We start from the raw sequence: 24,921 nt of genomic DNA, 5'->3' as shown, positions 1-24,921 counted from the left end.
TCAAGACCAATCCTGATTTAGCTAAGCTCCTGGTTCAAAATGGCGCTTCCGTTGACCTTTTCAAGGAACTAGAAGACGCACTGCTTCGAGGAGGATGCGAAGATATGGAGGGGGCCATCCGGCAGATTCGGTCCACCGTGCCTGATCACACGATGCCTCGGGATCCCTGCCTCGGCCACTGGAGCTTGACTAAACTATTCAGAATTGGATACGACAACATGGCCAAATCGCTCCTCGAATGGGGTGTTTGTGCCACCGCTCCATGCGCCATATCGGCAGTACTAGCGGTATGCTATCACGGGGATTTGAAGGCATTGCAAATGCTTCTTTCCTTCCACGCACCTGTTGATTTGGACCGCGAGGCTGAATGTAGCTGCTGGCGTCGGATCATGGCTTATGGATATGATGGCCTTACCCCTCTGCAAATTGTGGCAAGGTCAGGGCGACTCGATATGGCTCAAACACTGCTACAGGCCAATGTCACTGTCAATGGTATGGGCGATGTATATGCTGGAGGAGCCTCTACGATGACCGACAGAGGTCTTGATGAACTCTATCACAAAGAGCTGGATGGGAGATGGACGCGTGAGTCAACGCTCAGTATTGCGGTGGAGGGTGGACTGGAAATGGTCAAACTCATTGTCAGAGCTGGAGCGGATGTAAACGAGCCGGCTCATGAGCGTGGCGGACGCACGGCCTTACAAAAGGCAGCCCAGGTTGGCGATTTGGAGATTGTCGACTTTCTTCTTCAACACCACGCTAGCGTCAATGCGGCCCCAGCAAGATGCCGAGGAGTCACCGCGCTTCAAGCTGCGGCAATCAACTCACATTTCGACATTGCATGCAGGCTTCTAGAAAGGGGGGCCAATCCTAATGCACCTGGGGCAGAGAATGATGGGAGAACAGCTCTAGAGGGAGCCGCTGAAAGGGGGAGGATTGATGTGATTCAGCTACTGCTGGACAACGGAGCTGACATTGAAAGTGCCGATTTCGGAGATGGACAATTCAGGAAGGCTGTAGAATTAGCAGAAGGCGAAGGATATCATGCTGCAGCAAGGCTGCTGAAGCGTTATCGAGGCGGTTGAGAAAATTCAAGGGGAGATGTGCAATAGTCAGTGAGTCGGAATCCATGCTATGTTGAATTTGCAATGGAAATAGGAGTGGTATCAGCGTTGTATTTTCCATAGCCCTTGACCATAAAGTGCTATCTCAGCGAACCTATGATGCCACGTACACTTCGCGCAAAGTCTTCACCTGCAATGCGTCCCGATGGAAAATACAGTTGTGACGTGAGATTCTTCTTGGCGTTCCATTCCACCGATGCTGGTGTGTCTTGTGGCTTATGCCCCACAGTCTTTCTGCGGTGCATGTTCAAAACGGCGAACGTGCCACCCATGCTGTAAAGTAGTCTAGCTCTGCGAATTGTACCAAGGCTCACAACAAGCAAATAAAATCCTATAAAGCAAGCCAATTGAAGCGCTTGTTAATGACTTGTTTGAAAGCTTGATTTTTTGCGAGCCCTGGATCGTAATGGAACTCAACGCTCTCGATCGTTCCAAAGGAATGCGGGGCCGACCCGGTCGGTGATCCGCAGTCAAAATCAAAGTTTCAGCTCTCCAAGACTTACTCTTCATGGACACCGCCGGCCTTCTACAAGGAGGCTGAGTTCATGTGACATGTGAAAAGAATCAACTGCTGCGCTGCCTTGCGCCACAACCAGACGTAGACTGGGCTAATCACACACTCTAAGCGCGTTATAGATAGGTGTAGCTTATCGTTCTGGACCGCTTGTTGCTAGCCTCAATGCTATTTTTGAAGCAGCTGAACACTCTCGGCCCACAATGCTGCCTTGAAGCTCGATTAGAGATACATTATTGGGATATATGATCGGCCCAACTGCTTCCTGAAGGCATTCCAGATCGCCGACTTCTTTTACCATGGAGTACACGAGGATCCCACATCACCCGGTTCTGAATATCCCAAACCACAACCAAAGCAATGAAGAAGTCGACTTAGAAGCCTACCCTCCTCCCCTCGATGTCCGACGCTCCAGACCCAGCTTTTCTCATGCCCGGAACGAATCGGAGGTTTCATCCTTTAGCGGTATCACGTACTTTGATCAATCCACTCTTGAATTCGATCCTCCCCCGACGGAGCGCAAGGACAATGCGTCAAGGCTCTTGCCACACGGCGGCTCGAGAGACTCCGAGTCCAGCACTCGCATTGTTCCTCGCAAACGAGACTGGCTCAAAGAATGGTGGTTCTGGGAGGTTGGAGGCTGCGTGGTCAGCATTGTCTGCATGTCATTGACCGCCTACTTCATTTACAAGTTCGATGAAAGACCACAGTCTGATTGGAAATTCTTCATGAGCCCAAACACATCCATATCCACCCTCATTACTATCACGAAGACTTCCATGCTACTCCCGGTCATGGAATGCATTTCCCAGCTCAAGTGGAGGTACTTCTGGACAGGAAAACGCCCGCTTGTTGAGCTCGAGGCTTTTGATGCCGCTAGCCGGGGACCATGGGGATCCTTTGTCTTTGCGGGGAAGACCAAATTAAAGTCCAGGATTACTCTGCTTGGGGCCTTCATCGTGGTCGGCTCCCTCGCCATGGAACCTTTGGCGCAGCAGATTGTTTCCTTCGAGACCAGATGGCATTCCCGACCCGCTGGTGAGGTTACCCAGCTCTGTGACAGTAAGATATACGTCAACCAGGCGTATAAACCAGTGATGGCTGTTGATCCACACATCGGAGGTGAGGTTTACGAACACCTTAGGGTTAGATTATGTTAACAACGTTGGTGTTCTAGCCTTCGCCACACCCTCTGATGTACAGGCCGCATTCTTTAACGGCGTATACAACAGTCCATACCAGCTTACAGTTTCTTGTACCAACGGTAACTGCACCTGGCCTTCCTTCTTGTCGTTGGGGGTGCGCAGTGTGTGCGAGAATATTACCTCGGAAAGCAGCTACAGATGCCTGAATTCGACAGAGGGCACTTGTGTGCGTAGAAAATACGTCTTCCCTTACACATGGGCAACAGAGAACTTCGTCATTACAGCCAATAATGAAACCGGCAATCACTTGGTTAAGAGTATGGCATGGACCGCCGGTCCTGTACCGGAAATCACGGATTGGAACAGCACCGGGCTTCTGACCCGCTTCATCATTGGGAGGTTTAGGCAGTATTGGACAGACAGCGACGAGTTTGACCCTGTCTCCAATACGCCTGAACTGACTAAGTGCGACCTGCTCTGGTCCGCAAAGCTTTACGAAAATTTCACATACCAAAATGTTCGTGAGGTGTGCATTATCCTTGCAGAGGCTAGTGACTGATGAGTACCACAGGGCACCGCGAGCAATAAGGGCGACCTCCCTTACAATTTTACCCTCTCGGAAATACCTCTCAAACGTCAGCCAAGCCCGAACCCAGACGTGTCTGTTTTCAGCATCGATAAAGAGAATCTGGGAACCCACAACGAAACCTATTTGAACAAAATCTTTGACACCACCTTCAACGTCTCAAATAATGAACAGCGGATATTCGAAGTCAACAATACCGTCTACAACATCACGTCCCTCTTTCTCAGCAGCATGCTAAACATGCATCTTACGGACACGTCAATGAGCACAGGCTCATTTTTCGAAGAGAATAACAAGTTCGATCAGTTCTTTGGACGTGCACTTCTTTACGGCGACAGCATCCAGGAAACTATGGGGAGCGTCGCCCAGAGTATCACCAACATGATACAGCCCACCGGCGATGTGCAGGCGGCGGATGGTACACCCGATAGTTTTGTCGAAGCTTTCACAGGAGTGGCCGAGACGTACGTTGTGATGCGGATGCGCTGGTTTGCCTTTACCGGCTCAATGGTGTTCCTCAGCACTGTCTTTCTGCTCATTACAATCTTCCTCAACCGCCACACAAATACTCCTCCGTGGAAGTCATGCTCGCTTCCATTCTTATTTCACGGTTTGGAGGGGTGGAATGAGTACAATGATGAAGAGCTGAGGGAGATGGATGCACGGGCGAAAGGGATGCGGGCCAAATTGGAGAAGAATGCGGAGGGAAACATCAAATTTATGAAGCGTTGACTGGAATCTGTTGTTCCTTGTTCATTTCTGCAGTAGGCGCGATTCTGCGAATCATTACTCACGTATTTTGAGGAATATATGGGAGGGGAAAACCTGGCTATCGAATGACTCACGGAGGCACCCGATTATTGCCTCTCTACAACATGTGTTTCTCGTAGCGTTTGAAATATACACGTTTATAATAGCTTGTTGCAAATAAGATTAATATGGAGAGCTCAACCAATTGAAAGCACGAAATTAAACCGAAAATGTCATGGAACAATAATGAAATAAAGTGGCATGTTCTCTATCAGTGAAGCGAGATCCATTTCGGGGTGTTTTTGTTGCCTTTGAGCCATGAGGGCGTTTCGGCAAGGTAAACTGGCCCCACGAAGTGAAAGCAAGGGACTTCGATGACGATTGGGCGCAAAAGAACCCAGTACTCGCAGCTCCCAAGCTGATAAAGGCTATCTCCCTTCTTTGCATCTTCAGGAACCATTGCCATAAGCTTTTCTGTGTTATCCTTTGGGACCTCGTCATCCTTGGGGGGCTCGTCGTCTTTGGGCCTCTTGTGCTCCACGCAACGCTCAAAAACTGCAAAGCGCCTGCGGTACGACTTTCTCCTGAACTCGTCTAAGAATCCACGCAAGATTTCAGGATAGTCGACCGTCTCTGACAAAGTAGGCTCACAATTCGACTGATCTGAACCGCCATTCACAACAGCCTCGAGAGCTTCAAGGATCTGATCGTTTGTATCTGGGTAGGGCTCCTCGGTCAAAGAATCGACAAGTCTTTTCCCTGTTTCTTCCCCGAGAACGAGCGATTTCCAGAAGTGCCCAGCGCCCTGGAAAGATCCTGGAATCAACCGAAGGAAAAAACCTAATCGAGCAAGAAGGCTCAGGTCATCTGTTGCTTGGCAATCGTCTTGGTGGTCAGTTACTGCGGTCACGGTCCCAATTTCGGCGCCTTGAATTGAGAGGGTGCGGCTGTCGTAGGAAAGCTTTGCTTGAGCTGCGAAGTAGACAGGACGCCCCGACTCTTCACCAAGAGGCCAAGGCTGCATTCCATTGTCCCGTGAAAAGTCAGGAAGCCAGGTCGGAAAATCTCGATTGGTCTCCGGCTGGCTTGCGCAAACGACGTTCAGTAGCCGTTTCTCATTCTCTTCGGAGGCCTCTTCTTCCGGAGGATAAAGGGCCAAATAATTGAAAAGCCGGATGGACACATCGAGAAAAGAAAGGTTATAATCAATGAAGAGCCTTGTCGATACAGGTTGAGCGCTGTTATGAGAAGGAGATTGATCCAACAGACCAAGCATGCTGAAGATTTTGTCTCTTTCGTCCGTGGCTCCATAATGGCGGTGCTCCAGTAGCGTTTCGAAGAGCCACCACGATCCTCTCCTGCTGTTCGCGGACCGGCCCTCAGCAAGGCGTATGACGTTCTTGATTGGCCGGGTTCCCATGTTCCTTGTTCCTACTGAGGGAGGATTTGGCGAGCGATTCCGCTGTGCGTAGCGGTCCCTTTGTCTTTTTGGAGAACTATTTGGTTTCCTTGGAGGCGACTCTGGCCGCGCGCTATGTCTTACTGTGATATAGACCTCCGGTCTTGCGGGAGGAGAGGTTGATCTTCTTGGAGGCGGCGCCCGCGGCGTGCTGCTTGGCGATATGCTGTGGCGCCGCCGTCTCGTTGAAGGAGAGACTATCATCATCGGGTGCGGCCGCCAAGACGCGCGGTCCTCTATTACGATGGACGGCCGTCGTCTTCGAGGAGGAGGGCTTGTTCTTCTCGGAGACCGGTCCCGTTCCCGCTCTCGCACCCGCTCCCGCTCCAGCCGCTCCCGCCGCCGATTCTGCTCCCGCCGCCTCTCCTGCTCCCGCCGTATATCATCCTGTGATATGTTGCGGACCAGTAAATCAGCACGGGCTTTCAAGAACTCCGGGAAGACTTCTGCTGCAGAGTTCCAGTCCACCTCAAACTTGCCACAGTGGATCTTGATAGAGCGAGCCATGAAAATTTCCTGCACGACCCAAACTCTAGTCCAGTAGTCTCTACGGGGAAGTGCTTCGAGAGCCCGTCGAGTTCTATTATTTTTCTTGCCCATCAGATCTTCGCCGAGCATTTTGTCGCCCCCTCTCCTCAGTGTCTGCATGGCCAAATCGCTACCATCGGCTTCAGGTCCAAGCCAGATTCTGACTTGGTCTGCGTTCTTGTAGATCTGGGTCATCATGGCCACTTGGTGTGCCTTTTCTGCACTGTCCTTTTGATTGATGCACAGCGCATCTATCCAGAGGCTCCTTGGTTCGCTGTGGTCCCGTAGGTGTCGAAGTGCCATACTCAGATTCCGCGTGACATTGATTGACTTTGTGTCTTCCAGATTGTCGACCTTAATCGAAATGGAAACTCTGCTGTTGTGGTCACCCCAGGTATACGATAGGGCGTCATATTCAGCGTTCAGATCTTCCTCGGTGATTTTAAGCTCGATCGGAGCGTGGAACTTTCCAGGAAGTAGCTCGACTATGCGAATTTGTTTGTTGGGATCAATAGACTTGTACTGATAGGCTTTTGGGTCCACATCCGCTGACACTTGATATTGTCGGATGCTCATGGTTGGAAATTGGATGGAGAAAGGAACCAAAAAGCAGATGTGTAGATGCGTTGTGGGATTGACTTGTCTAAAGCTGACGTTGAAGTGTGAATGAGAAGTATGTTCTCAAGACGGAGTGGGGAGCTGCCGCCTGAGCGTGGGGGCTGAGGCGGGGCTGAGCCTACGGATGAGCCGTGGCTTGCACTTGTATGTATCCCAACCAATTAAACATATGGATTTCTCGTATTCTTCGATAACGATACAATCCTGGGAGTGTATCATATGCAGCTTATTATGAATATATCTCTTGTAAGTATTTTGACACCGTGCGGCTTGAAATAAGAATAAGCGCGGTCCATGAGACATGGTGTGTGAAGAAGTGTAAAGCATTGTTCCAGAAACAATCAGTTTAATGAAGCACCAGTGCATTCATACATTTTACTATCCTCGATATGGGTCCTAAGGGTAGTGGTGGTCAGCAGCGAGCGAGATGCGACCGAACCATCTCCGGCGGAGATGGAGGCGGAGATGGCATTGTCGCGCGACGCGCCTGCGTCAACTTTTCGGCGTCACCAGCAGCACACGACAAGCATGGCAGCATGGTAGCTCCAAGCCAGATCTTCCGGAGCGCCACCGCAGCCAGCACCACCGTCAAATCATGGTCCAGCACGCTTAAGCTGCCCAAGTCGGCGTTCCCGCCGCGCCCGTCGCCGTCGCCGGATCTGCTACGCCAGTGCACCGACGACCTCTACGCCTGGCAGCAGTCGCCCGAACGCAAGACGACCGGCTCCTTCGTCTTCCACGATGGCCCGCCCTACGCCAATGGCAGCCTGCACATCGGACACGCCCTGAACAAGGTCCTGAAGGACCTCATCTGCCGCTTCCAGGTCGCGCAGGGCAAGCGCGTGCAGTACATTCCCGGCTGGGACTGCCATGGCTTGCCCATTGAGGTCAAGGCCCTGCAGGCCCTGGGCAATCCCGATCGCGACAATCTGAGCCCGGTCGAGGTGCGCGCCGCCGCCCGCCGCTTGGCCGAGCGCACCGTCGAGGAGCAGAAGGAAGGCTTCAGGAAATGGGCTATTATGGGCGACTGGGATAATGCATACAAGACAATGGAGAAGGGCTTCGAGACGCGCCAGCTGGGCGTCTTCAAGGAAATGGTCGAAAAGGGTGGGTGAGAAACGGAGCGTCCTTCGCGGTATTGCGGTAGAAGCTGACTACCGTCCAGGCCTCATCTACCGTCAGTTCAAACCCGTCTATTGGTCACCCTCGTCCGGAACCGCTCTCGCTGAGGCTGAGCTCGAGTACGATGATAACCACCGTTCTACCACCGCGTACGTCAGTTTCCCCATCACCAAGCTCCCCGCGAGCTTGGCCGGCCGTGTCGATATCACAAAACTTGGTGCTCTGATTTGGACTACAACGCCCTGGACGCTGCCTGCTAACAGGGCAATTGCGGTGCACTCGGATATGGAATACTCTGTGGTGGAAATGTCTCGGCCTACTGCTACCGGCGATCGGCCCAGTCAGTTTCTCATCGGCAAGGCGCGCTTCGATGCTCTCCAGCAAACCCTGAAGACCGAGTTCAAGGTGCTTGTGGATGCAATCCCAGGCTCTGAGCTGGCCGGCCAGGTAGAGTATGCGAATCCGTTGGAACCCGATCAATTGAGTGCCCAGCCCATCATACATGCCGATTTCGTGTCCGACGCTTCTGGTTCTGGTCTTGTTCATTTGGCTCCTGGTCACGGTATGGACGACTACAATGTTTGCAGGTCTATTGGCATTGATGCTTTTGCCCCCGTCGATGACAAGGGTTGCTTCACTAAAGAGGCTCTACCCGGTCAAGCCTTCCTCATCGCCGGTCTTCCCGTTCAGGGCGAGGGCTCCAAGGCCATTCTCGAGCTACTCAAGGCGATGCCAAGGGATCCTTTGATTGCCGTCGAGGATATCACCCACAAGTATCCTATCGACTGGCGGACCAAGAAACCCGTCATCATCCGTGCTACCGAGCAATGGTTTGCCGATGTCGAAGGCATCAAGGACGGTGCTCTTGAGGCTCTTGAGGACGTCGAGTTCCACCCGAAGTCCGGAAAAGCCCGTCTGGAGAGCTTTGTCCGCGGTCGCAGCCAATGGTGCGTGTCACGTCAACGTGCTTGGGGTGTCCCCATTCCAGCATTGTACGAGAAAACCGAAAATGGCACCCTCAAGGCACACATGACCGGAAGCTCCATCGAGCACATCATGAAGGTCATCGAACAACGCGGCATCGACGCTTGGTGGACCGATGCTGAGGACGAACCCGCCTGGATCCCCGAAGGCCTCGACAACGGCTCTTTCATCCGCGGCAAGGACACCATGGACGTCTGGTTCGACAGCGGCACCGCGTGGACTCTGCTCGAACCCCGACCGGGCCAGCCCGTCGCCGAAGTCTTCCTCGAAGGAACCGACCAGCACCGCGGCTGGTTCCAGTCCTCGCTGCTGACGCACATCGCGCACCAGAGCGTGAAGAACAGCACCTCACATGCCAAGATGCTGGCCCCGTTCAAGACGCTGATCACGCACGGCTTCACGCTCGACCAGGACGGCCGCAAGATGAGCAAGTCGCTCGGCAACACCATCTCGCCCGAGCAAATCATGGACGGCTCCCTCCTCCCGCCGCTGAAGTTCAAAAAGAAGAAGCAAAAGGGAGAGAACAACAACAACCAAGGCAAAGAAATATTCGACGCCATGGGCCCCGACGCGCTCCGCCTGTGGGTCGCCAGCAGCGACTACACAAAGGACGTCGTCATCGGCCAGCCCGTCCTCGCCGCCGTCAACCAGGCCCTGCACAAGTACCGCGTCACCTTCAAATGGCTGCTCGGCGTCCTGGCCGACTTCGACCCGTCAGCCCCCCCAACACCAATATCTGCGGGGCAACAAACGACCGTCCCCAACCGCTGGACCCTCATCGACGCCATCGCCCTCCACCAGCTCTCGCGCACTTCTTCCGCCGTCCACGCCGCCTACGCCGCGCACGACTTCCACCGCGGCACCGCGCAGCTGGCCCGCTACACGGCGCTCGACCTGTCGGCGTTTTATTTCGAGACGCTGAAGGATCGCGTGTATGCGGGGACAGAGGCGGATCGCCGGGGCGCGCAGGTGGTGCTGCATCGTGTCTTTCAGGAGTTGTTGGATATGTTGGCGCCGGTTTGTCCGTTGTTGGTGGGGGAGGTTTGGGGGTATGTGCCGGAGAAGATTAGGGAGGAGGCGGCGGCGGGGGAAAGGCCGGGGTGGAGGGTGTGGAGGCCGTTTGTGGTGGAGACGGCAGAGGGGGTGAACGGGGAGGGGGAGGTGGAGAGGGCGGTGGAGGTGTTGGGGAGGGCGGGGGATGCGGTTAAGGCGGCGCAGGAGGAGGCGAGGAAGGAGAAGTTGATGGGGGGTGGGTTGGAGTGCGAGGTCGTGCTGAGGCTTCCGCCTGGTGTTGCTGCTGCTGAGGGCGGCGCGCTCGTGCCTGGGATGGTGGGGGAGGATTTGGCGGCTGTGTTTGTGGTTAGTGGGGTGGAGATTGTGAGTGGCGATGATGCTGCTGGTGAGGTAGAGGTGAAGAAGGCGGAAGAGGGGGGTGAGCAGCAATGGGTTTTCAGGGCGCCGTTCGAGCTGCCTGGTGTTTCTGGCCAGGCTGTTGCGGAGGTGCGGCCTGCGAGGAAGCCGAAGTGTCCGAGGTGCTGGCGGTATGTTGCGCCTAGCCCGGACGTCCTGTGTGGGAGGTGTGAGGATGTGGTGAAGGCGTCGGAGTGAGTGGGTCTGAGAGATGGGAATGGGATAGATGAGAGAAAGAAAATACGGTGCTTGTACTTGTAGATTGTTTGTATTAAAAAAAATTAGATGATATGTACAGGAACGTGCCAGGATATGAATCCTACGAAGCTCACCGCGGAGGAATGTGGACAGATTCATGGGCTTTTGAAGCCAAGCGGTGCAAGCGTCATACTAGCTGCCGGACATCCGCAACTAGATATGGTACGTAGGGCAGAAAAAAGTAACGGAGACGTCATTTGGACAACTGCAACAGTGCTGCTGCTTTACGCTCTGTGGATTATGCTGCTGCCTGGGGCTTGGACGAGTCGTCACACCATACCAAATCAGGACACCGAAGTACTTTCTCTAGGCACCGCGGGTGAGTCTATTTCAACTGCAAACATCGACTTTATACAACCTTTTCGGCGTCTATACTCGAGAAACGTGCCTAAAGTAACTGTGGATAGATACGAGCCGCTGTATACTTGCCCGACGACCGCCCTTCTTTTATGATAAGAGCATGGACTATTCTTGATGCGTTTAGTCTGGCCTGGAGATGGGTCGAAGGGAGGCAAGGCGATGAGCGAGCCTTCTGAAAGAGCATTTGGAGATGGACATGTCGGGCGGTAGGGTCTCGTATGAAGGTATCATGAGTGGGGCAAGATATCGACTCGCACTTCGGACCAAACAGGCAGCTCCAACTCCGCGATCAACGTCATCTTTCCGTACACACCCCATTAGCGACGCTGATAACCGATACGAATACATGCATACGGACGACAGCGCTTTCGACGGCTCGAAAGGACCATCTGCGGCGTGATGATGAGGCGTCACAGAAGGCGGCTCTACTGCCACTGAAGAGTGACGATAAGCAATCCTGGATGCATCCAAGTCTAGATTCTGATGGCTCCTCCACGCTAGATCCCAAGCATCGTTGATGGCTAGGGCGGGCTACGGGGAGGTGCTACAACAGGCGATAGATCTGGGTGGGTGGGGTAAGGAGAAGCGCCCCCCACCCGGGTTGTGAGGAAGCGCAACCCGGGTAGTGACGAAGCACATGCCGGCTCTGTGACTCGCTATAGCTTCTCGGCTACGAATCGTTTGCTTACAGATACAGCCTCCGCTCGCGGACCCGAGTAGTGTGCTCGAAACGTGTTTCTCGAGGCTGCTGAGACCTGCCACCAAACGTCGACGTACGACAACACCATCTTCTTCCGGGTAAAACAGTCAGGCCACCCATATGCTTGGAGCGCTTATCAGCCGTTGCGGATCCCTCTCCACATTGCTTGGACCAATCGCACGTTCGCATCTGCAGACAAGCATGTACTACCGGTGCTTGACTTTGGCTTGGAGCTTCCCCAAGTCTTATTTTTGCGCCACAAAGTTCGCAAAGCATCTTTAGAATTTCAGACTGACACATATTTCTGCCATGCTTATAGCCAAGAGCTGACAGCATACTGAGAGTCTTGAGACCCCTGGGCTTGCATGTCCGTAGGATGAAGAGGCCTGTTCAGCTCCAGTCCTGATTGTGTTCTGCCGCGTCACACCCCGCCGTAACGTCCAGGTGGTTGCCATCATCGGCACCAACAGCCGAACTCTGGATCCGCGTATCGAGCTCTCTCGATCCTCCTCGCAGCAAACGCAAAATGCTCCTTCCTCTTCAAGCCGATTAGACATGTCAGTGGTGGCGAGTGGTAGCCAGATACCGCAATCATGGAACGGTAGGCGATCGGCCGTAGGACCAGCCCCGGTCAAGGTAACATTCCATGCATCACGTCGCATATTTTAGCGCCCGTTATCTGGGTTGATCGGTAGACTATATACTCGCTCATCTGGCGTTCCACGCACCGAGAGCCATGCCCCAAACTCTTCCGACTCAACACTTGGCCGCGAATAGGCAGGATGCCCAGCTTTCGTAAACCATGGCCAGTGTCCCGCAGGGATACGGATGGCATCACTCTCAATACGCTCGAGGACAAGGAGGCTACGGCGACCGCCACCCCTGCTGAGGTTGACGACCACGCTAAGGCTGCTGCGGCTCAGAAGGACCTCCAGACATTCAGTGATTTGCACCGGTACTACATCGTTGTGACAAGTAACAGAAGCCAACACTAATGCCTATCAGGTGGGACCCCAACCTGGAGTCGGATAAGCGCGATGCTATCGAGGAGGCTGTCAAGAAGGGCGATGTCGAGGCCGAAATCAGCCTCGATCAGGGTCTTGGAGAAAACTCTCCTTATCCTGAAGTCGCTTCAGCAGTGCCCAACACTGATGACCATACGCTCCCCTGCAACACGATCCGGGCATGGGTTATCGGCCTCATCTTCACGACCATCGGAAGTGGGTTGAACATGCTGTTCAACCTGCGCAACCCGAGTATCACCATCACTTCGATTGTTGCTCAGCTGTAGGTGTATTATCTCGCTCTGTTCCTCTGGTGCTAACTCATGCAGCCTCTCGTACCCCATTGGCAAGCTCTGGGAGAAGACGATGCCTTCACGTCAGTTCAACCTGTTCGGGCTGAAGTTCAGCCTTAACCCCGGGCCCTTCAACGTCAAGGAGCACACGCTCATCACCATCATGGCCAACGTGACGTTCGGCAACGGAGTGGCCTACAGCACCGACACGATCGAAGCTCTGCGCGGCTTCTACGGGTACGATCTGGGGTGGGGCTTCAACCTGCTCTTCACCTTCACGACGCAGATGCTCGGCTTCGGGCTCGCGGGCTCCTTCCGCCGCTTCCTCGTGTACCCGGCGGCCATGATCTTCCCGCAGACGCTACCCAACTGCGCGCTGTTCTTCACGCTGCACAAACGCGGCTCCTCAGCGCCCAACCCGGCCGACACGAACGGCTGGTCCATCAGCCGGTACCGGTGGTTCCTGTACGTCGTCATCGGCGGCTTCGTGTGGTACTGGTTCCCCGGCTTCATCTGGCAGGGGCTCAGCGTCTTCGCCTTCGTGACCTGGATCAAACCGCGCAACCCGGTCATCAACCAGCTCTTCGGCGGCTACAGCGGGCTGTCGCTCATCCCCATCACCTTCGACTGGACGTACGTCACGTCGTACATCCAATCCCCCTTAATCCCACCATGGCACGCCATCGCCAACACGCTCATCGGGCTCGTCGTGTTCCAGATCGTCACGCCGCTGGGGATCCACTACACCAAAGCCTGGTACTCGGAGTACCTGCCCATGAGCGACTCGGACAGCTACGACAACACGGGCGCGCCATACAACGTCAGCAAGATCCTCACGCCAAGCTACCGCTTCGACGAGCAAAAGTACAAAGCGTACTCGCCCATCTTCCTGTCGACGACGTTCGCCATGTGCTACGGCCTCAGCTTCGCCACCATCGTCGCGACCATCGTGCACACGGCGCTGTACCACCACCGCGAGCTCTGGTACCGCGCGCGCGCCGCCCGCCAGCAGGAAGACGACGTGCACGCGCGGCTGATGAAGCGCTACCCGGAGGCGCCCGACTGGTGGTTCTGGGCGCTCGGGCTCGTCATGATCGGGATGGGCTTCGGGACGGTGCTGGGCTACCCGACGGAGCTGACGTGGTGGGCCTACATCATCGCCGTGCTCATCGCCGCCGCGTGGTTCGTCCCCATCGGCATGGTGTGGGCGATTACGAACGTGCAGATCGGGCTGAACGTTTTTACCGAGTTCGTCATCGGCTACATGCTGCCCGGCCGCCCGCTGGCCATGATGTGCTTCAAGACGATCGGTTACATCACCATGTTCCAGGGCTTGCTCTACACCCAGGACCTCAAGCTCGCGCACTACATGAAGCTCCCGCCGAAGACGGTGTTCTGGGCGCAGGGCGTCGCGACCGTGTGGGGGTCGGTCGTGCAGATCGCCGTGCTGGACTGGGCCTTCGGCGCCATCAAGGACATCTGCAAGTCGGGCCAGAGCGCGCGCTTCACCTGCCCCAACGGCCGCGTCTTCTTCAACGCCTCCATCATCTGGGGGGCTATAGGCCCCCGACGCATGTTCTCGGGCGACGCGACGTACGCCGGGTTGCAGTGGTTCTGGCTCATCGGCGCCGTGACGCCCGTCGTCTTCTACGTGCTGGCGCGGCGGTTCCCGCATTCGCCGGCAAGGTATCTGAATGCCCCGGTTATGTTCGGGCAGCTGAATTACATTCCGCCGGCGACGCCGCTGATTTACTGGGCGTGGGCGATTGTGGGGCTGGTGTTTAACCGGCTGATCAGGCGCAGGGCGAGGGGGTGGTGGATGACGTATAACTACATCACGTCGGCCGCGCTGGATTCGGGGTTGGCGTTGAGCACGATTGTTATTTTCTTTGCGCTGTTGTTGCCGCAGGTCAGTCCGCCGCAGTGGTGGGGGAATACGGTGATTGAGACGTTGGATTATGAGGGCTCGGCGGTGCAGAAGACGGTTGCGCCGGGGGAGACGTTTGGGCCTAGTCATTGGTGATGCTCTTCGTAGGATGGAATGATGCGGTGTTCGTTTGTCTATCTTCAGTGAAATGAGATACGAGCATTTTGTATGCAATTGAGCATTGAATTCGTTGACAACAATCCACACTACACTGCTCTATCCAAGTCTAAAGGTACGGGTCTCAAGTTCCTGCAATGCTTCCGTTTCACGTACTGCAGCGACACCAATCCTCTCGTAGCAATCTTTGACCTTCATAACGAGAAGGAAAAGGGAGTCGAATCGGTTCCCAATCGAGTTTTCGAAGACCATTATACCCCAACAACGAAGGCCATCTTCGGGTATGTGAATGCTCAAATCGGTCAACCCAACGGGACAGAAAAAGTCAGTATCGTGATGCCGTATCACACACCAGAGGTCTTTGGAAAACCTCGAAAACCTCTGGGGCAGATCATCTTCACTGCATTTTCTTGGAATGATTGTGAACTCCAGCGAAGGTGCCTTTAAGCGGATGAACCGGATCCGGGAAAAATCGTGCTCTGCCTCAATCATGGAGTCCAATTCGTGATCCTTGACCAAACGTCCATCAGGAAGTTCAACTGAGATTGCCTTTTCCCTGCGATCTTTGGCTCGTGGATGGCGTAGATATCCATAAGACGGCTCGAATTGAATTGCCTTCCAGCCCGTCCATGACCAGCTGGGAAACCCCCTACGCCTCTTCGTTGGCTGCTGAACTGTCCAGCCAAGGCTATTGAGGAACCTAGGCGTCCAAGTCGGATAATGAAACCGCTTTAACTTTTTATCGATCTCTGAGGGCTCGCGGTTGAGAGCTGGCAGACCTTCAAGATGCCGAAGACGAAAATCATCTACGCAACCCAACTCTTGGTACCGCTGCAAAATGCCTAACATTGCATTCAAAGAATCTTCTTCTCTGCCCAAATCCAGTTTTATAAAACGATTGATTTGTCCCCAGATGTGACTCTCGCCCGAGAACTCGAAGAATGGATGGAGAGACATAGTGGGCTCTTCGGGCAGTTCAGTGTCCGGTTTTAGTCTCTGTTCTGCTTCGTTGGTATAACAAATTCCGCACCGAAACAAGACTTGACGATCGGTGAATATGAGTCTTCGTTTGGAAAGCACGCCTTCCTGATAAGTCCACCCACGGGTTGACCACTTTGCAGCTCGAAGTGATAGCCTCGGATCAGGCAAGGTGGGCACCAATAAACGAGATCCAATACGCACTGAAGGATAAGAGCGCTTCGATGATCCTATTCCAGGAAGTCCGTAGTCCGGCCCGTTTCCTGCTGCAGCGATGATGGTGATGTATGCGCCTTCGTAAATCTTGTGCATGAGACCGCACTGACGATGTTTTTCATTATCGTCACCTTGGTCTATACAATACCGATCAATCCAGACATATGGAATCCCCAGTCTTTTGGTGACTGTGATTGCATCTTCAATCGTCTTTGGGAGTTGTTCGGGTAACTCTCCCGAGGAAACTTCATCCGACTCTTGGCTGCCCCATACGTAAGAGAGTGCTGCATAGGTCGAATTTTCCGGTGGCTTTGGAGTTGCAATGATTCTCCTTGAATCGCAGTGAATAAGTCGGAGTGTACAGTTTTCTGTCCAATTTGGGGAACAGCGGTTGCCGTGCTTCTTCTCACAAGTTTTTATCCAGTTTCCTACCACGTTGAAGTCCACAGTGCTTCTAATAGAAGCCGCCGTGAACCAGTCGCGCTCTTCTTTCTGCCCTGAAAGCAAAGTTAGACAACCAGGCATATCATGTTCAAGTACTGCGAGGCTCATTCGCCAATACCCCAAGTGGAACCTTTCATCACCCACCACGGTGGTTAGATAGATTCCGTCTTCTGGAAGATCAACTTCTCGATGCTTGAAAGTCCTATGAAGCCAATCCATAATTCTTTCGGGAAGATTAGTACCTCTCCTCAAACTGCAGGACTGGGAAAGGTCTGGCTTTGCGCAGGGGGCGGGGCTGATGAAATCCAAAGCCTGACAGAAGGAGCAGTTGGGATCTTCGACAATTTCTGACGCAGACCGAAAATCAAGGATGTGACTACCATCGAAGGTAGGATTGAAGATCTCGTCTAGGTTGATCTTGCTGCATCTCTCGCAAAGAAAACTGTCGGCGTCCTGAGAGTCGTCTCGTATCATCTGACCCGGTTCCTTCCCCATCTTGAGCGGCGGAGATAGTGATCAAAGCGGGGGTTGTATGGCTTGGGCATGAATAATCGAAAGAGAGAAAGTCTCTTTGGTAGTGCAATTGAGGGATTTGGATATATGGCGTGCCGCCGGCGACGTAATGTTTATAAGGTGACGATCGGCAGAGACGAAGCCCCCATGCAACGAAATACCAATCGGAAGCTGACACGCATTCATGCTGCGCCGCGTCTCCACCTTGAGGGGCGCATCCGTGGGCGCGGCATGACGGCTAGGGCAGCGGGGGTAGATGCGAATGCTGCGTTTCGCGCATGGCCGGTGACCCCCCTCCGTCTCACCGACGCAGATCGAACAACGATTTCGTCTCGAACCGTGCGTTCTATCATCTACAGTGCTTCGCCTTGTGCACCACCGCGCCTCCGCTTTTCCGTCAGCCTGCAATCGGCTACGCCATATCGCATTCCATAATCTTGTGCAATAACTACAATGGCGATTACACAACCGTCGGACGCACGGTAGCTTCTAGGAGATATAATGCGTCTCAATGAACAGCAGTTAAATATACGTGGGTAGTGGACGCCATTTAGGTGGGTAGCAGAAGCTTGCGTCTGCATACGTTTGTTCCATTTTGATCCCGACAGCTACATCTTCACGAATTGTTCAACCGGCTACAAGATTTACCATATCGCAGCTCGACTCCCAGCTCTCTACATCCTTCAGTTTCAAGTCTCTTGCGTTTTACAGTCCTGCTCTCCACCTGTTGACGATAACTGTTTGCTCTACTACATCAGTCATATCAACTGAGTGGAGCATCTTCTGTTCCGCTAAATGAACACTATCTGGCTTTGTTGCTGATCAACATCTTCACGAACAGGTTATTCGACAAATGCGGGTAATTGAAGCTATCATCCGGACGTGAATGTAGAATTATTAAACATACATTTACGTTCGGACGGTAGCTTCAAATTCCCATGTAATGAAATTATGCTCTAATGTATTAAATTGATTGCCTCTAAGTGTTCGTAGCCTCTGCTATTTACCGTTCCCGTTCTAGGCCCCATCTGTCATGAACACGCTTTTTCGACATGGTTTATTAACTGACCACGCCTGAATGATCGCCAACACTGATGGCGTGGTGTGGTGGGTTAGGCCGATTCCTAACACCATCCATCATAGCGTCATGCCTTGAATACCCTTCTTGGCCCTCTGTGCGGCAGCTTTTGCAAGCTCAAGCATACGCTCCACCTTGTTCCTCTTTTTCTTCTCCTTCCAGGGATTAGCAGCCTTGGCCAGCTCGTCAGCCCTAGCATTTCCCTCCACCCTTTTGTCGCCCTTTCCATGCGCCTTGACCCATCGAAGGGTGACTGTCTTGCCCATGCTGACAATAATTTCCGTCTGCTTATGAATCTGTTGCACGTGCCATGCCAATTTCTCTGGACCATCAGTTCCACGACGTTTGTCGACATCGTAGTTCATAAGTGATCCCAGAACCGTCGCCGAGTCCAGCAGCACGGTCAACCCCTTGATAGCAGGATCTGCTCCGAAATCCATGCTGAAGAACTGGATTCCCACTGCCAGAGCTTTTGCTTCGGTTATGCAGGAGTCGTTGGTGTCGGGGAGGCTCTGCGAAATCTCCGCCCAGTCGTCCGTCCTCGTGTCGCAACGGTACACGATGCCGATCCCAGACCCCTCGCCTGGACACGTCGACCCATCTGTGAACATGTATATCTGTCCATCTGGCTCGTGGAGCTTGCACACTCGTCGGCCCTCTTCGATAGAAGCGTCTTCCTCGTCAATGATGATAGTTCCAGGGTACGAAATAGTTTGCTGGGGGAGAGGTGACCTTTTGACTCTGTCGGAGGACGGGGTTGCAGATTCCTTGGATGGTGCTAGCTGAGCTTGTTGGACAGGAGGTGGTATGTCAGAGGCGGGAGGTGCCATTTCATGAGATCCTGCGGACTCTGACGCATGTTCGGTAATATTTATAGCACTAGTAGAACATGTACAGGTGACTTACCATGTGAGATCTTCGCTCGTTTGCTGGCTGTGTGGTCTTCTGGTGCGGACGCGACGTCAGAGGCAGCAGAAGTGCTGGGGCAAGAGGCTCGACGCTTGCGCTTGCGCTTGCGCCGCTTGCCTGTAGCTTGCGGCGGAATGTCTTCAACAGCATCTGCGGCGGCGGTTTCGACGCCACCGGGCTCCTCCTGGGCGAGGTTGTCTGGTGGAGGCTCCATGAGAGCGGGCGGATTGAAGGAAGAAGGTGGTGGACGGTCGCAAGGAAGAGTGTCGGATGGAGTGACGGAGACAAGAAGCCGTCCGATGGGCAAGGTAACAAACATGGTGGAAAGGACTGTGAATGTATGGGCTGTCAAGCTCCATGATCTAGTATTGGTCAGCCCGGTGTTGGATGTGCCAGAGAGAAGTGTTAAGCGGAAGGCATGCAATCCACCTGATCCTCCATTATCTTCCCTTTTGTTTTTTCTTTCCCTGTTTGGCAGCCAGCCACCCGAGAGCAATGTATTTTACGATGTCCATATTCATCATCCGGTTCGTAGAGATCATTGCCTTTCCCGTTCGAATGAGAGAAATCCAAATACATATATGTATTTGAACAATTCAAAATCCAACACTTGCGTCCAAACAATGGATTCAAATACCAATGAATGAAAACATAGCATTTCCAACTCCACCTTAAGCTGTTATGCAAACTCTTGCGCTAGCTTTTCCCTCCGTAGACACTACACGCCCGTTTCGCAAGTCACTCATTGGCATAAAGCCCCTTCGCGCGAGGCGCAATTCCTGTGTCAGACACCTTAGCAGCTTCCAAGTCATGTCACGATACGTCTAATCCTACGTTGTCAGTTTTAACACCAGCACGGCCCTAATCGATGTTTGGCTCCTACGCGCTTCCGACCATGTCTCTGAAGAAAAATACACATAGGCCCAGTCAACGCTTAGTGCTACGTCCCAAGGATTCCCGCTTGATCTCAAACCCCAAAGCACTCCCGCCTATCATGGAGCCGCAAGCGTTCCCACCAGATTTTCAACTCCAACCGTCCTCATCTGACCTCGATCCTCGACCGCTCCCGCCCGCCTGCTCCCAGGTTACAGCCGTTTTACAGTACGGACTGATAACCAGATCGTCCGCTCCTCAGGCAACACGTTGCTACACCGGGTTAGTGATCATTGACGACGCGCCGGCGTCTATAAGAGAGAGACGGAGGATTTTAGAGACCCGGGGAGACTTCGACGGAGAGATGTACGTGTTCGTGGATAGATCTACGGACACAAACATGGGAAAGAAAGTGGCTTCGAGGTGTAAAGAGGCGGAGGGAATAGGGCAGCGGGGACGCAAGAGTAGATTAGTCGGAGACCGCTTTCCGAAAGCACAAGAAGGAGGATAATGGCAACGATGGGGAGGACGAGGGAATGAATAGGCTGCGCCTTGCACTGTTCGATAGATGTTCAATGGATACAGTTCACCTGTACTGGATATTAACTTTTCAGGTTCCTCAATATTCTATAAGAGCGCTGTTGTGTACCTGTAATCACTGGTATATTTATAAATTTGTGTGGTGGGTTTGCGTGGACACTGTTTGGGCTGTGGTGACAAGGTTATGACACGTACCCTTCGCACATGAGAAGCATTATCCAAAACTTACAGCTATATTCACATAAAAAAAAAGTAGAGAATATCATTCAAGTTAGCGTTACTCAAATCCGAACTGAGAATCTGCAAAAAAGACTGTGGGATCAGATTGAGAGCCAACTCGACACCGACGTAGCAGCCAACATGCTAAGAAACCGCACATATTAAGAGACAAGACTTGCTGGATCTCTTATATATTAAACTTAAGTCGCATGAGATAGCCGACGAGTAGCGTGTTGCTCAAAGTTCCCACCAAAGCCGAACAACAAGGAGCAGGTCGGCACGACGGAGCTGCATCTGCGCAATCCTCGTGCGGATTAGCTGTTGTATGTGTTCGAAGGCCGCTGCTCACCACCCTAAGGCTTGTATGCCTGATGTTGGGTAATATAATGATAAACTGTCACTTCACTATTCATCAATAAGAGCCGATGGTGTAATGGCTAGCATTAATGCTTATACGATCACTTTGCTAAACATTCATTGTAAGCTAGTAGACACTCGTTAGCATTAGATTCAGGTTCGAGTCCTGATCGGCTCAGCTTTCTTTTTGTTTCTTTGTCTAACAGTTAAAATTTTTGCTGCGACCAACTATGGAACCGAAGGAACCAACGGAACCCGCCACTCCAACCCCTTTCTTTCCCCACAATGCGGCCCGTGGTTCACATTAATTAGCCTCAGTTTCGATGGTATGGGAATAAAAACTTTTCTGTGTGAAGTATCTGTTAGGGGCAGCAGGATAGCTCTTTTCGATTTTAGGGATAAGAAATGAAGGAAAGCAGAATAAGAGCCGTGATGCACGAATCTACGCCTAAGAAAGCCAGCCCACAGCTTTCCGCTGATCCCCGCGCTAGATGCACGTTTGAAAAACATAGCCCTTCTGAAAAGGCTGACTAGAAGTCCAATTACGAGCCCAAAGCAAAATCCCAATCGTAGGAAGGATGAGGCAATGACAGCTGAGCAGCAAGGGGAAGAAGAGCACCAGCCAAAGGACAGCGAGACCGATGCCGCATACATTGGCAGGCCAGATAGTACGATTTCTAAAGGCACTCCTCTATAGCTGCGCCGAGTGGTGCCGAAGTTGCTCTAGCTACTACATTCTTCATTTGTGGGCAGTTGAATGCATTGTCAGGACGCAGAAGTAATCTTTGAAATTGCTCATATACATCCGGGTAGTAAGTAGATAACAGCCCACGCACGAAAATTGACCTTGAAGTTCTCACGACGTCAGTGGACCCTTGTGTTACATTCGGGTGGCTGCATTCGAACGTGGTTTTGTGGCACAGTCGCCGGACCTCGATCGTCTTGTCATCTTCGGAAGAGATACAGATAGAAGTTGCATAATCCGCCTTGGGCTCCTATAATAGCTAAATGACTAAGAAGTCTGAACATGTGCTTAGGTGTTGAAGTCGGAGTGCAAACGAGACGTGATATCACTTTCCTATTTCGGTTAGTTCTGGATATTGGCTGCAACGGGTTCAAGCCAATGTCTGGTTCGGGTCGGTATGGTACAGACGTTGGCGGGAGCCGGGTTTGCGTTTGGATGAGGGAAACAAACGTGGTCGGCATTCGGGAGTGGGCGCAGACAAAGTCGGGTAACTCAGCACCCGTCTCCGTCCTTTCGCCGCACCAATTTCCTGATCTGCTCGCTTGGACTGCGACCATGGAAATAGCTCGGACACGTGACAACGGTTGGCTCCGTGTAGACTTAAATACGTCTTGAACACCAACGTTTTATTCCGGGAGAAACGCGTCCAAGTATAACGGCTGCGGCTGCGACTGCGGCTGTGTCTGGTACGATTTATAGCTGTGTGCCTGGCAGAATTTATAGCATGGCAGGATTGGGAGGATTGGGGGGGCCGAAGGGTCAGATTCGGAGGATGCCGCGCGGCTGATCTGGGGCACAAACAAGCTACGATTGGTAAGGAGCGTGCAGCGATTGGTGCTGCTAAGGCTATTCTGAGCAAGGCCCTGGGAGCCTATCACGGCAATTACGGCGCAGCAGGCGAAGCACTTGGCCATCGCACGACAAGTCCGTGCGCCCATGAAACGCTGTGGTGGCTCGGTTTCGCTCTCCCTGACCGACATCATCGACACACCCTCCCATACCAATGCCGTACCCTTCTTAATATCTATTCGCCGTCGCTCTTTCCACCTCTGCTTTTGTTCCTTTGACCATCCCCACGTTTGCCCTGATTTTCATCGTCCGCAATGGACACGCCACAAACAGCCGGCGGTGCCGGACTTTCTTACACCAAAGTCCTGGCGGCCGTATTCGTCGCAGCAATCGCATTCCGCCTTCTCAGTGGTCCCAAGCGGGACCGTGTCATGCCAACATGGATTCCCATCGAAATCTTCATCGCGAGCACGTGCCTGATGGCCGATGGTGTCGCGCTAAAGCTGCTGTAAGCTGACGACCGCAAAATCCCCCTCAATAGCGCTTCCTCAAACGCGTGAATGCAGTTCTCTTTTCCGCCGCTACGGAGGTTCCCTGTTCGGCATCACCTCGCAGCACCAGGTCATCCATAACCTGAAAGGAGTCGAGCGGCTATTTGCTCAGCCATTCCATACTCTGGACCATGAGCCGGTTGGATACACCATCACCATCCGCGTCTTCGGTGGCGAGGACTCCAAGGAGATGCGTGATGCATTGAACAGATGCAAGAAAGACCTGTTCGCTGCCGTCGAAAAGGGCTTTGTAAACGAATCTGCATCTCTGGAAATGATTCAAAGAGCAGACGTCGGCACCAAAACTTACAATCTTATCACTTTTTCTTCGGACCCGGCAGAGCTCAACCCCTGGGAACGGTCAGCAAACCACAAGTTGATCCAACCGGAAACGTCGACTCAGCCTGGCATTGTAGAGGCCGGTCTCGAGAGCCTCATCCGCAACTTCGGCACCTCCGTCGCCATTCCGCTGCTTTACGGGTCCGACTTCCTCAAGCGCAACCCCCAGCTCATCGACGACTTCTGGAAGTTTGACGGCGAGGTGTTCCCGCTCCGCATGATCGGCATCCCGGAATGGGCGCCCATCAAGTCCCTGCAGGAAGGCCTTGCCGCCCGGAGCCGCGTTCTCCAGGCCCTTTACGCCCTCTATGAGCGCATCGACAAGCACATCCAAGGCGAATCCCTCGACTGCGACATGTCCGACGTCGGCCAAGTCGCCCTCGACCGCTGCAAGGCGTACACGGCGCAAAACGTCTCGTACCGGCACCGCGGCGACATCGACATGGGCTTGCTCTGGGGCCAGAACGCGAACACGCAGCCGCTCATCTACTGGTTCGTCGTGTACGTCTACGCGACGCCAGGCCTGCTCGCCGACATCCGCGCAGAAATCGCCCCCCACGTCCACCTCACCACCGACGCCGCCACCGGCCACGCGCGCATCGCCAAGATCGACTACCCGGCGCTGTCGCGCGACTGCCCGCTGCTGAAGAGCGCGTACCTCGAGACGTTCCGCCTGGCCAACGAGCCGTCGTGCCTGCGCTACGTCGGCCGCGACCTGACCGTGGCCGACGGCGACATCGAGCACCGGCTGCGCCAGGGCACCTACATCACCGTGCCGCTGGGCATCAACCAGCGCAGCGCCGACGTCTACGCCGACCCGTCCAAGTTCGTGCCCGAGCGCTTCATCGAGACGGACGAGGCGTCGGGCAAGCGCGTTGCGCGCTACGGGCCCCTCAAGCCCTGGGGCATGGGCACCGGCATCTGCAAGGGCAGGACCTTCGCCGAGAAGGAGATCTTGGGTGTCGTCGCGTCGGTGGCTAGCTTGTGGGATTTTGAGCCTGCGGATGGCTCGGCGTGGAGGGTGCCGGATATGAAGCCTGGGACGGGCGTGATGAGGCCGGTTAAGGATATTAGAATTAGGGCGAAGAGGAGGGTCGTTGCTTGAGTAGAACAGGAGAGGAAAAGAGGAGGAAAGCCAGGTACACGGGTCTCAGCTCAGTCAGGCTTGTCTCACGTTTGTTCGTCGCACATGTACCACCACCACAATACTGTCTTTTTGGTTAATACGCAGAAGGAAATCCGGCAATATATGCAGACTCACCATGCATTTAGACTTGTTGCGCACATGCACGTCAGCACTCCGCAGAGCTGTTGGATCAGCAGCATCAAACACCACCGGATTTCCTATTCGAGTATAGATCGGCGATGTCGGAGAAGACGCTCAACCCAGCTGGCCTCACAATCGATGGCCAAACACCATCCCACTTTCTAATATATCGCAAGCCAACCGATAACGCTTGGTGGGTCGAAA

At 53.5% G+C, this 24,921-nt stretch overlaps 6 protein-coding genes across 6 annotated transcripts; 4 read left to right on the top strand and 2 right to left on the bottom strand.

Moving 5' to 3' along the window:
- Positions 1-1,937: 1,937 nt before the first annotated feature.
- LTHEOB_8376 (C6 and c2h2 transcription factor) lies at positions 1,938-4,101 on the top strand (the record flags this gene model as incomplete). Its single annotated transcript, XM_035517846.1, has 3 exons — positions 1,938-2,700; positions 3,050-3,300; positions 3,355-4,101. 3 exons carry the CDS (start codon positions 1,938-1,940, stop codon positions 4,099-4,101), a joined length of 1,761 nt encoding a protein of 586 aa, XP_035370496.1.
- A 289-nt stretch (positions 4,102-4,390) lies between these two features.
- Positions 4,391-6,682, bottom strand: LTHEOB_8375 (Ankyrin and HET domain-containing protein; the record flags this gene model as incomplete). Its single annotated transcript, XM_035517845.1, has 5 exons — positions 4,391-4,713; positions 4,771-4,836; positions 5,663-5,837; positions 5,894-6,357; positions 6,412-6,682. 5 exons carry the CDS (start codon positions 6,680-6,682, stop codon positions 4,391-4,393), a joined length of 1,299 nt encoding a protein of 432 aa, XP_035370495.1.
- Positions 6,683-7,260: 578 nt separating this feature from the next.
- Positions 7,261-10,438, top strand: LTHEOB_8374 (Isoleucyl-tRNA synthetase; the record flags this gene model as incomplete). The annotated part of the gene is made up of 2 exons (XM_035517844.1): positions 7,261-7,831; positions 7,890-10,438. The coding sequence occupies 2 exons, from the start codon at positions 7,261-7,263 to the stop codon at positions 10,436-10,438; spliced, it is 3,120 nt and encodes a 1,039-aa protein (XP_035370494.1).
- Positions 10,439-12,340: 1,902 nt separating this feature from the next.
- Positions 12,341-14,878, top strand: LTHEOB_8373 (Small oligopeptide opt family protein; the record flags this gene model as incomplete). The annotated part of the gene is made up of 3 exons (XM_035517843.1): positions 12,341-12,513; positions 12,564-12,845; positions 12,892-14,878. The coding sequence occupies 3 exons, from the start codon at positions 12,341-12,343 to the stop codon at positions 14,876-14,878; spliced, it is 2,442 nt and encodes an 813-aa protein (XP_035370493.1).
- A 3,309-nt stretch (positions 14,879-18,187) lies between these two features.
- LTHEOB_8372 (uncharacterized protein) lies at positions 18,188-19,251 on the bottom strand (the record flags this gene model as incomplete). Its single annotated transcript, XM_035517842.1, has 2 exons — positions 18,188-18,969; positions 19,035-19,251. 2 exons carry the CDS (start codon positions 19,249-19,251, stop codon positions 18,188-18,190), a joined length of 999 nt encoding a protein of 332 aa, XP_035370492.1.
- A 3,623-nt stretch (positions 19,252-22,874) lies between these two features.
- Positions 22,875-24,555, top strand: LTHEOB_8371 (Cytochrome p450; the record flags this gene model as incomplete). Its single annotated transcript, XM_035517841.1, has 2 exons — positions 22,875-23,068; positions 23,127-24,555. 2 exons carry the CDS (start codon positions 22,875-22,877, stop codon positions 24,553-24,555), a joined length of 1,623 nt encoding a protein of 540 aa, XP_035370491.1.
- Between the last annotated feature and the right edge of the window lie 366 nt (positions 24,556-24,921).

The sequence above is a fragment of the Lasiodiplodia theobromae genome (assembly GCF_012971845.1).
Source record: "Lasiodiplodia theobromae strain AM2As chromosome Unknown scaffold_26, whole genome shotgun sequence".
In the NCBI taxonomy this organism is placed as follows: Eukaryota; Fungi; Ascomycota; class Dothideomycetes; order Botryosphaeriales; family Botryosphaeriaceae; genus Lasiodiplodia; species Lasiodiplodia theobromae.
Note: the sequence above shows the minus strand (reverse complement) of the source record. Positions and strands in the feature narration are given on the sequence as shown.